This window comes from Chanodichthys erythropterus, chromosome 1 (assembly GCF_024489055.1).
Source record: "Chanodichthys erythropterus isolate Z2021 chromosome 1, ASM2448905v1, whole genome shotgun sequence".
NCBI classification, from domain to species: Eukaryota; Metazoa; Chordata; class Actinopteri; order Cypriniformes; family Xenocyprididae; genus Chanodichthys; species Chanodichthys erythropterus.
The window spans coordinates 32672881-32684895 of record NC_090221.1 but is presented as its reverse complement, the minus strand read 5'-3'; the positions used below and the strand labels follow the sequence as shown (position 1 = coordinate 32684895).

The following is a 12015-nucleotide window of genomic DNA, read 5'->3' as shown; positions in this document are numbered from 1 at the left end:
CTGCAGTGATGGTTGACTTTCTACAACTTTCTCCCATCTCCTGACTGCATCTCTGGAGCTCAGCCACAGTGATCTTTGGGTTCTTCTTTACCTCTTTCACCAAGGCTCTTCTCCCCCGATAGCTCAGTTTGGCCAGACGACCAGCTCTAGGAAGGGTTCTGGTGGTCCCAAACGTCTTCCATAAGGATTATGGAGGCCACTGTGCTCTTAGGAACCTTAAGTGCAGTAGAAACTTTTTTTGTAACCTTGGCCAGATCTGTGCTTTGCCACAATTCTGTCTCTGAGCTCTTCAAGCAGTTCCTTTGACCTCATGATTCTCATTTGCTCTGACATGCACTGTGAGCTGTAAGGTCTTATATAGACAGGTGTGTGGCTTTCCTAATCAAGTCCAATCAGTATAATCAAACACAGCTGGACTCAAATGAAGGTGTAGAACCATCTCAAGGATGATCAGAAGAAATGGACAGCACCCGAGTTAAATATATGAGTGTCACAGCAAAGGTCCTGAATACTTTGGACCATGTGATATTTCAGTTTTTCTTTTTTAATAAATCTGCAAAAATGTCAACAATTCTGAGTTTGTCTGTCAATATGGGGTGCTGTGTGTACATTAATGAGGAAAAAAACATCATACCCACGTTACCCTTGGTTTCCGGTTTTATTTTGTAGAAACCATGGAAATACCAAAGATACTTTAATATATTATGTTTTATTAGAGAGGTGAGAAACTGTTTGGATACATTCATCGACAGAAAACTACTCATGTTATATAGCTCAACACAGTAAGTCTTATTGTTTATGTCTCGTTTTCTTGATTTACCATGTTTTATCATGCCTAACATCGATCTGCCTTACTGCAGTGTGCAACAAGTGTCTCATAGCAGCCACCAAGCAAACGCAGAGTAGCACTTTAACAATGTTCAACACACAAATGTATCGAATATGATAATTCGCATTGCGTTACCAACATACGCTTGACCGGAAGAAGCGGAAGAAGCATAATAAAAGTTCCGCTGCTCTTGAGCCGAGTCTCTCATTAGCAATCGCTCCAGCGGCCTTGTTTCTGCTCGCACAGCACTCGGCCCTGCTCTGCTTCATAGTAACGTTAAAAATCTCATCCATGAATATGATTTCTGCCTGAGTCCCATCCCAATTCTGGATCAACGCAATCATCTGGATCAACATGCACATTCCCAAATTTCTACATATCCTAATAATTGTTAATATGTAATTAATTTTTCCAGGAGCTCATTGCTTCTACCTTTAGGTAAACTGCTAACAGTAATTTTAAATTAATTGCCTAAATTATTACATTATTTGCTAACTGCATTCTTTAAATTGTAATGTTGACATGCATTCTCTGTAAAGCTGCTTTGAAATGATACGTATCGTGAAAAGTGCTATACAAATAAATGTGAATTGAATTGAATTCTTTTCCACCGGCTGTAGACGTGAAGACAACACATCCCATGATTCCACAAAATCAAAGTGCCATCAACCTACGCCTTTGTTTTGAATAAGCGACCTCTATTGGTGAAAAATTACATAGTGTGCCTTTAATTCAGTTATATATTGTAAATAGTAGCGCTTTCTAATGTAATATTTCTAAGCACTACTGCTGTACATACAGTACTTAGGGTAATCTCCTAACCATGAGTACTACAGGATCATAACAACTTGTCTGTTTGTGCTATAGACATGAACTCAAATCCTGTGGCTTTTTTAGAAGAACTGTTATTACTTTTTCTAGTGGTCAGACTTATGATTTTTGCCTGCTGGATAATAAATCTAGCATTTGCAGAAGGGACCCAAACCATAAAGTGTATAGAAACCAGACAATCATAGAGGCACAGTCATTCCAGCTCTGCCAAGCGTCATTAGTGTGTCTGACGGGCGGTAGTGTGATAGTCTTTCTGTTTGATAATGAACCTGGAAAGCATCTGAACAATGTGTTTGATTCGGGCCTCTTTGTAGCCAAACATCAAAGCAGAAATATGTATTTACCACTGATTCCTCTGATCTCATGGCAATGGCAGGCCACAGCTGATTGGAATCAAAAGCAAATCTAGGCCTACATGAAGGGGGAAGAGTTTACTACAGTACACACTCACAGGCACAAGCTTCTGATCTCCAAATCCATCCCATCTATTCCCTTGATTTCCCTTTATTGACTGCCTAAAACTGAAATTATAAATTAACTACATATTTGTACTTTTTCCTACAATTCCAAAAGGATCTTTACTTGCCAACGTGCTAATATTCAAATAGCGCAGGTAGCCCCCTGCAGGACAAGTAGAGTACAACAGCTCACAGTCTTACTGCCAGATTAGACTAGGTATTGTATATCAGTTAGTTACCAGTGACTTATTCATCTTTATTATTCAGAATGTTTTCAAATATAGTATAGAAAATTACTTGAATATTTGTTTATACTATACACTACCATTCATTTACATTTATGCATTTGGCAGATGCTTTTATCGAAAAAATATATACATTCAATGCTAAGCGACTTACATTGCATTGAATGTATACATTTGATCAGTTTTGAACTGTTCAACAATTTGGGGTTAGATTTATGTTATGTAAACTGATCTGAAATGACAGTAAAGATATGTCAGTAAAGACTGAAAATTCAGCTTTGCCATCTGGAATAAATTACATTTTAAAATATATATTAAAATAGAAAAGTTATTTTAAATTGTAATAATATTTCAGTGTTACTGTTTTAATTGTATGTTTGATCAAATAAATGCATTTGAGCAGAAAAAAAAACCGTCAAAAACATTTTAAAAATCTAACCGATCCCAAACTTTTTGAACAGTAGTGTATTTTAAAATACATTTTGCAGACATTTTTATCCAAAATAACTTGCATTGCATTCAAGATGTATGCTCTGTCAATTCATGCACTCCCTGGGAATCAAACCCATGACCCTACTGTTGCTAGCACTTGCTGTTTGATCTACAGGAGCAATAGAAATCTGAAAAGAAACACAACTTTGTTTTGTCTGTTCTAGTAACTTTGCAAGTTTGTGTGAATCATTTATGAACTGAACTATTCAAACCCAGAGCAAAGATCTTATGTTTGTTCTAACATGAAAGGCTATTCTTTCCAATCTTTAAAATACGTATTTTAATGACTGTTATGATTTTCAGTGCTGGTACAGCACATTCAGACATCTTTTTTGCTATATACTTCTACTTTCTACTTTAGTCAGTGCCATTTGGCTTATATATAATGCCATTTCATTCATATTTGTAAGTGTGACTTTTGTGTCCAAAAACAGTTTGGGTCCACTGGATTATGTAACTGTGGTATTTTGAGACACCATTGAATATGAACTAAAATGTGATTGTATGCTATCTCTGTCTTTAATAATGTATTTAGATACCACTTATAGTACATTTGAACCCATAGTGTACTACAAGTGGTATCTATTTATTTTTTTAAATACAGAGATAGTATATTAAAAGCACATTTTAATTCATATTTCATGGTGTCTCAAAATAGCACAGTTGAGTACACTTAGATGTTCTTACGATAATCTGAAGAAGTAGTAAAAAAGAATTTTTAGTATATTAAGCACATAATTAGTGCGCAAAAATATAGCACTTTAAGTACATTATAGAAGTGTACTTTTTTCACCTGGGAATGTTAAGGCCCTTTCAATAATCCTCAGACTGAAGGGAATGCAAATTCACTCCTGTACATTAGAGGGCGCAGCTCAAAACAAACCTTTCAGCTGTGCTGCCGTTCTGGATTGCAGAACAATAGGATGCAGGAGAAGAAAGTTCAACACTCTTACTTCAGTAATATAAACAAAAATGTTATTTTTATCTAGAGCCATTTTTGCTTATTAGAATGGTTGAATTGGACCATAGAAGGTCAGCAGCAGTAAAGACATTTCTTAATAAAGTGAGATTAAATACATAAAGTATTTGTGTTATTTAAAATTTAATTATTGTGGGTTTGCATAATATTCAGAGTTTGCATTTCATTGTTTTTATTGATTTTGAGGAATACTGAATCTGTTTTTGTGCACGTGTGTGTTCGCATTTAGTCTAGAACTACAATAACCATCATGTTTACACTGCGTATACATCACCTCTGCACTTATATACTCCCGGTTTCTCTCAACATGGAGACAGGAGAGCTGTCAGTCAATAAATGGGAAAACAAAGTAACTTGCATTATTTTCTTCTAAATGTAAAAGTAATGCAACACTTTACTAGTTACTTGAAAAAAGTAATCTGATTATGTAACTCTTGTAATATGTTACCCCAACACTGAGAAACAGTGAATGTACATCACCAGTATGTTTACACGACACTGTTTTCATCTAAAAACTGGAAACTTTTTATGCCTTTTGGCCATTCATTTATACAACAACAGTGTTTTGGGGACCTGAAAACACAAACTTTTTAAAACTGGTTTCAAAGTGCAAGTTTTTGAAAACGATATCGATCTCCATGTAAACTACAAAAACATGATTTTGTGAAAGTGGTGATGTCATGTGCATTACGTTTTCAGTCTATAGGTGCGTAGTGTTTCTTTACAAAGTGACATCGCCAACTACTGGCCTGGCAGCAGAATACAGTGTGAAGATGCAGATCCGTGTGAAGGGGGATCATTTTGACAACGTTATCCTAATGGTTAACTTTTCCAATGTTGCCGTGTAAACGTACCCTTAATCTGCTTGACTAGTTAGTTAATTACCTTTTAGAAGTAATCACATCTTTGCTGTGCATTGCCAACTTTTTAGAAAAACTACAACACAACATACACTGTAAAAAAATGACCGTGATTTTAACAGTAAAAGACTGTAAAAATGCTACAGTGAAAAACTGTCAATTGGTTTACAGAAAGTTTCCGTACTATATACGGTGAATAACTGTAATAGATCTAACAGTAAATTTTATGTAATTTTATGGTAAAATACCGTTAAATTCACAGTTTTTGAAAGTAAAAAATAACAATTCATTGTAAAAATTTACAGTGAAAAAACATAAATTGACATTCCCACAATTCCCTGCGTGACATCACATTTGATATATTTTCGTTGAAATATCTCTGTTTCTTCTTAGTTTTTCTAATTTTTTTTCTAATCAGTTATGTACATTAGGGTTTTATGTTACATCTAATGTTGATAAATTAATGTTTATTGCATTTTTAAAATTTCATGCATGTTACCATGATGGTGTTTAGTGTTTGTGTGAATGAGACTGTGTGCACCTTCTATATGTTGTCCTCCTCAGCTTGTGGAAAAGCTGCTTGTGATGAACTTTGATTCATCATGTGACTCTTATCACCACTGTGTTTGGTGACTGTCAGTGTATTATAAAGGTACAAAACAGATATTAGTACTTCATTAGGTTGGTAAATTAACATTACATCATTTAATGAAGTACGTTATTTTAACAGATTTTTTTTTTTATGTTGCTACTGTATTTTTTACGGTAAAGTTCTGGCAACCACAGCTGCTGTTTTTTTACCGTAAATTTTACTGTTTTTTTTTTTTAAGGTGTAGAATGATTTAGAAAGTTGCAGAAGAAATGTTGCTCACAATAGATACTCTATGCTTTGGCTCCACGGATCACGGGTCAGCTCATTTGTTGTGTATTTGTGACCGCAGAGTGAAACTTAGACTCATGGGAAATCATTTGGTGGCCACTGAGAGGAAAACTCATTTTAGTTACTTAAGAGTTCGAGTTAAAGCATTCTGACTTAAAGACCACAGAGACCTTTCCTCCTAAAGAAGAATTCCTGTTATTGTGTTATACCGTATAGCTAAACACGTCAGCTCAGTGGCTGCTGGAATAGGTTATGACAGCTATGTGCTTTCATCTCAGAGAAATGCAGAGGAAGTCTAGTTAACCCCTGTGCCCTCAAACCGAGCTTTAAAACCACCCAAAACATTCTTGGAGCGAGATCTCGAATCTGATCCAAAACATTCGTCCGCATATACACAGCCACCGTAGGCCTCAGAAGCATGCACGATCCTGTGATCACAGCATATGTTTCCATTCTGTTAAAAAGCCCTGGAAGTTTCCGTCTGACGGGAGACAGCGGTGCAGTACGGGGGCAGAGTGCATTTGGCTGGCACGCAGCCAAATCTAAGAGAGCCTGGAACACTCAAACAGGGCCGGATACCATGCAGACAGACCCGTTAGCACGGAGGTCGCACCCCTGATTACCATGTTCAATCTTTTGCACTTTCACCGGGTTAGGAGGTCTAAATCAAAGCGAGTTTTGTATGAAATACACCTCACTTTTTCGAAGTTGTTCCTTGTGAATAGAGTCACCTCACTTCCTTTTTACTCTGCTGAGGGTTGAGGGTCCGGTCTGTGATAGATATTGTAGCATCTGTTAGGCTACTTTGCATTCTGAAATAAAGAATCTGTGTTACAATGGCTCCAAAAGCAACATGATTCCAAGGCATTCTCAGAACAAATTTAACTTTAGCCATGTTTGCAATTACAGTTAACCAACTGGTGTCAATGGGATTTTTTTCTTTTTAGTGTATGAAACAAACCAGTTCCCTTGACTTACTTTAAACAGTTTTTGAAAAGTATGTCTTTTTTTAAAACTTTTTGTTAAAATTTGTGTGAAATCTATTTTTTGAAATCTATTGTGAATGATTCATCTATGCATGTTTCATTTTTAGTGATTGTTTTTTTACCTCGTAATTTTTAGTCAAAATACCTTGATGGACTTCTCTCTCGTGAGGTATGAAGTACTTCTCCGATCATTTAGTCTGCTTAAACCCTTTTCTTTCAGTCGCCTGCAAGCTCGCATTTAGATCCGTGTTCATCCAATCAACAACCAATGAATAGAACCAAATCCTCAAATTCCATTTCATTGTGACTTGAAATATATTGCTTGTACTAGGTTTATAAATGATAAACTGATATTTTGTTATTTAATGCAATGAAATTCATACTTTTTAAGCATAAGTTGCAGTAAAGGTGTCCAAATAATGTTTGGGGCCACATGCATGTTTTGAGAAGCTAAAAGAGTAAAGATATTTTGAAGATGAACAAGGCTTACATAGTGTTGGGGAAATTTACTTTTAAAAGTACTGCATTACAATATTGCTTTACTCCCTAAAATTGCATTACTTAGTTACTTTTTACAGAAAGTAATGCAATACATACATTTTTTGTGTTACTTTTTCTCATCTGGGCTGTTTTTAAAAGTAATGCATTACATTACTAGTTACTTCACTAGTTACTTGAAAAAAAGTAATCTGATTACGTAACTCGTGTTACTTGTAATGTGTTACTCCCAACACTGTGTATATATATATATATATATATATATATATATAAAAGAATGAATGAATGAATGAAACATGCAGCTAGATTAGAGAACTTTAAAAAAATATATCACTGACTCTAATGCTGTTGAAATGCCACTTTGACTTGTTATCTCGAGATGATCGGTATGTGGTCTTAAGTCTCGAAAACACACACAGAGCAGATTAATAATATTACATGAGTGCGAAACCTTCCATTAATCCATAAATGTCTTGAAGAGAAATCAGAGGGGAACGAGTTCAAAACTCTGTTGTAATAAAAACCATCTTTCCTTCTCCATTGTTCTGGCTAAAATCATATGAGACTCTCAGTATAAATGGTGGAACTAACTTAATTATGAAAATCCTCCTGCTGCATTGAAAATGGGCTGCAGTAACAGGGGAATAAAAGCTGTTATCCAGACGTGTGTGTGTGTGTGTGATACCCACCGGGCTTCTCTGCAACTGTCTGCAGTAATATAAATCCCTATTGCACTTTGTATTTATCCATTTTTAATGAAGTGTCTCAGCTGTGTGTGTGTCTGAATGAGATGAGAAAGGGAAAAAAAGAGAGGATGGAAGGAAAGATGAGGACAGGCCTGTTGACAGAAGAGAGATGCCCTCTGTCTTCTCACGGATGCCCCTCTCTGACAGAACCGGAGGTTGCATGAAGACATCGCTCTCCCGGGTGACGTGACTCAGGTGCTTTTGTGATTTTACCATTAGGGACGTCACCGTCAGCATTTGCATCTGCTTTTCTGTCCTGTGTGGATGTATTTCCTTTTGAAACAGGAAGTTAGGTTGAGGAATATTGAAAATTCTTTTAAAAAATCACGAGTTGATTTTTATTTTTTTTTTGTCTTTATATTGTTAGTCAGTTGCAGGTGGAATTAGTGGGAGGGACATTGTCATTCAAGAGAGCATCTGTTTGGACAAAAATCTGTGTAGTGCAACATGAGTCATCAACATTTTTGGTCTGTTTTGGTGGAAGATAAAAACTGTAAATTGTACATTATTTTTATGCCCAGATTTTTTAAATTCAAACTATGATTCCATCCAGCCAGAGGACATCAGACACGTTTAATATTTTAGGTGCGTCCCAATCTGCGTACTTATGCACTATTCTATGACGTTTTTAAGTATAAGTGCGAGTAGTGAGTTCACACAGATAATTTCAAAAAGAAAAAGTGCACTTTAAATACCCAGATGATGCACTAAATTAAGGGAAAAAACTAAGTGTGGAATGTTGGACACTTTATGCGCTCAACTGTAGTAGCTTTAATTAAGTAGTGGAAGGGGAGGGGCTATTAGACTTTGATGTTGAATGACAAAATGACTATAAAATTCATACACTACATGGATGAGTACACAGTGCATAAGTATATAGTGCGTCATTTGGGACGCAACTTGAGAGTCAAATTTAGAACACATTGTTTTCATTTGTAAGGCCTCTCCTAGCCACAAGGCACACGTGTGACGACTTGAAAACCTGTAAGTGTGCGATCCTCAGTTGTTTGGTGTGAAATGCAACCAAGTCAGCAAGTGTATGATACCTAGTGTTTTAAAATCTCTTTCAAGTCTTCAGGAGTATACTAGATGCTTCAGTTCTCATTTCATGTTTCTTTTAAATGATCAGAGAAGCTTCTCTTTGTTTCTGTTTCGCAACATTCATGAAGAGTGGAAAGGCCCGTGTAGGTGAAGAGAGGCCTTGAGTGCTGATGGGAATGAGGTGGGATTCACAAAGATTGTGACAATGACAGGCTCACACGGGCCTGCTAAACAAAATCCGCAGGGATGACAACATGAAAGCACCAGTTAAACCGTTTCATAAGCTGTTTATTTATCTAGTGAATTCATCTCTTTAATTTCTGCACAGCAGCATACAGGGAAATTGTGACAAAATATAAATAAGAAAATTCAACAGTGTTTCTTTTTTTACTCTTTTAATTTAATTACAAACCTCAGTTAAAAGTGGCAAATTGGTCGATGTCTTCAACATTTGATTCTCAGTCTCTCTCTCACGAACCAAGAACGTCACATTGAACAACAACTTAAAATGCATGACGTCATCATCATGACTATTAATATTATGTACAGCTGTCACCTATTAGCAAACAATGCTTAGAGCTTATTGGGATTTCACTTTCGTCCGTAGAATGCACTGAAAAAAAAATACAATTATGTTATACAAAGATCAAAAATACTATTATAAACCCTTGTTATAAATGGTACACTATATTAATAAACTGCTGTTGACATTTTACATGTAAGTACAAAACCTTGGTGAGGTAGTTCCCTCTGAAGTCACTTTTAAAAGGTAAAATACTGAATAGACATCACTTAATTCTTTTCCATTTTTCGGTAGTTATTTACAATACAGCAAATCTATGTTCCTTACTTCATTAAAATTGAATTCCTTTGGTAAACATAACTGTCAGAAATGTGCAGTCCTGCAAGTGTCAAATTGTACATTCATGTTTGCATCCTTTTTTTCAGTCTTGTATTTTGGGGGTTTATTCTTGTACATATAATGCAAAAAGGGGCAAATACATTGTTTTTACAAAAAAGCTTTTTATTAAGAACATTCATACGTGCTTTATTCCACCGTGGACCTTGGAGAACTGATGCATTGTTGGTTTGTTTTTCATAAACCTCTCCCTTTCCCCTTTGCTCTCCCAGGATGTTTTTGGAGAAAGGTGGACTTTGTATCGAGCTGAAGAGAGGCACCCATAGGATTTTTTTTTTTTTTTTTTTTTTTTTTTTTATTTTCCTCCAGTGTGTGTTCCCCTTCCTCGGGGTGTAAACATTGAAAGGGCACCTCATACAGAAGAATAGCCTGCAGTCACACTTTACATTACAGCGTTCATGTTTACTAATGAGCAACAGTGCTTTCTGAAGCTGCAGGAAATTCACTTCAAGTTATTAATATGGTAAGACGTGTAACATGGACTCTGCAATGTAAAATGCCCGCCTCTGTCAGTGGGGTTGGAAATAATTTGGCCGATTATGAAGTTATGCCGAGAACATGAACGCGCAACAGAGCCTCTATTGTGTCGCTCTGCGCGTCCGTGCTCGCAAACGTCAGGAAATTGTGAAGTGGACTTTCAGGAGAGAGCGGAATGGGACTAAAGTTCATAAATGAAGACATGTGGAACATTCTTTAAAATCGCTTAATGGCAAACTAAACTTTGGTTCAAAGACAAAAACGAGGTGCAAGCTTAGCTTACAGTAAAGAAAATACTTGAGTTGAACAGAAGAGCAACTCCTCTGGTGCCAACATTCTCGTTTCCCATTTTAAACAAAAATAACATCTTATTTCACACAAAATGTGACTATGAATCGTGAATAAACATCTAAAACCTATGCGTGAAAAGGAAAAAATAGCTTTTTATGAATAAAGTATGCAATAAACTATGGAAATAAAGTATCTATAAAAATATAAGAGATTTTTTTTTTTTTTTTTTCGTTTAACAAAAACATTGATATCATCTTATTTGTTTGCCTAGTAGTTAAGACTCGGAAAGCCAGTCAATCAGAACAGTCATCTGAAAGAAAATGTTCAGTGCAATACATGTAAGTCTATAGGGGTCTTTTTTAGAAGATTTTCACTCGCTTACCACCCACAGCTCTGCCTCCCTTCAGCACTCTCTGGGCAGGCTGGTCTTTGGAGAGGGGGCAGTATTTTATTGTATGCGCGTTGTCCCCGTTGGCACTGCATAGGGGGCATGTGTACGCCCGCAGGATCGGGCACACTACCCTCCCGTCCGGGGTTTTCAGGACGTGCGAGCCGTACACCTCCTCCGGCGCGCCGTTATTCCGACAGAAGACGCAGATCTTGGGCTCCTGCTTATTGCGCGCAGCCGGTTTCCTCATCTTCCTCTCCACGCCGAACAGATCAAATCCCGCGAAGCCCCCTCCGATGCCCATCTCCCGCTCCTGGGAGGAGGACAGCAGCCCCCCCGTGCCCTGGTTCTGGTTCTGGAAGGGGCTCAGGATGGAGAAGCGCTCTTTCAGGTCCAGGATGGAGATGGAGGCGGGCGGGGGGCAGCAGCAGGAGTCCAGGTGTCCACCGCTGTCGCCTTCGCCGCCGGCCGCGATTACGCACGGGCACGGAGGGCTGTCGTCCAAGCCCAGAGTGGCTTTCAGGGACTCCGTGATGGAGTTGGGACTCTGGGGGACGCTGTGCTTGTTGTTCTTGGTGACAAGCGTGGAGAGGCCGAGATAGTCATTCCAAAAATTGAAGGTATAATCGTAGGGCGTGCGCGCGCTCAAGTAGTTGTGGTTCAAAAAATCCATGTTTCTTCGCTCAGCCAAGATGCTTCTCACGGAGTAATACAAATGCGATAAGCGTATATTCCGTCACGTTTCGTGGGATCGTAAGTGTGCTCAAGTCCAGTGCGTTTCTTGGGTATGTGCGTCTGAGGAACAGGCATCTGGTTATAAAGCTCCAAGAGAGGCAGGAGGAGGGCGGGGCTCTTTTTCAAACCAAGTTTCTGAGCAGCAGATCCACAGCGTGTTTTCTTCCTGCATGACCAGTGAATGTTCACTGCAGTGGAATGACACCAGGCTCTGCTTTGTGATGGCAAAATAGCCCAAGAAGGGCTTGTTAGAGAGATAAAACTCTATTTATGTCACGCGTTTTTTTCTTTCCTTCTTAATTTAAGGGTCAGCGGCACATAGGCTACTCGTGTTCAAGATGATTAAAAATAAATAAATAA

General features: G+C 37.6%; 1 protein-coding gene across 1 annotated transcript; it reads right to left on the bottom strand.

Annotated features, from left to right (window-relative positions):
- Positions 1-9123: 9123 nt before the first annotated feature.
- On the bottom strand, positions 9124-11695 carry nanos1 (nanos homolog 1). Its single transcript, XM_067383033.1, has one exon. It carries the CDS (start codon positions 11591-11593, stop codon positions 10892-10894), a length of 702 nt encoding a protein of 233 aa, XP_067239134.1. The 5' UTR covers positions 11594-11695; the 3' UTR covers positions 9124-10891.
- Between the last annotated feature and the right edge of the window lie 320 nt (positions 11696-12015).

Coding starts and splice junctions, on each gene's coding strand:
- nanos1 (XM_067383033.1), bottom strand. CDS start 11,593: ATGGATTTTTTGAACCACAACTACTTGAGCGCGCGCACGCCCTACGAT.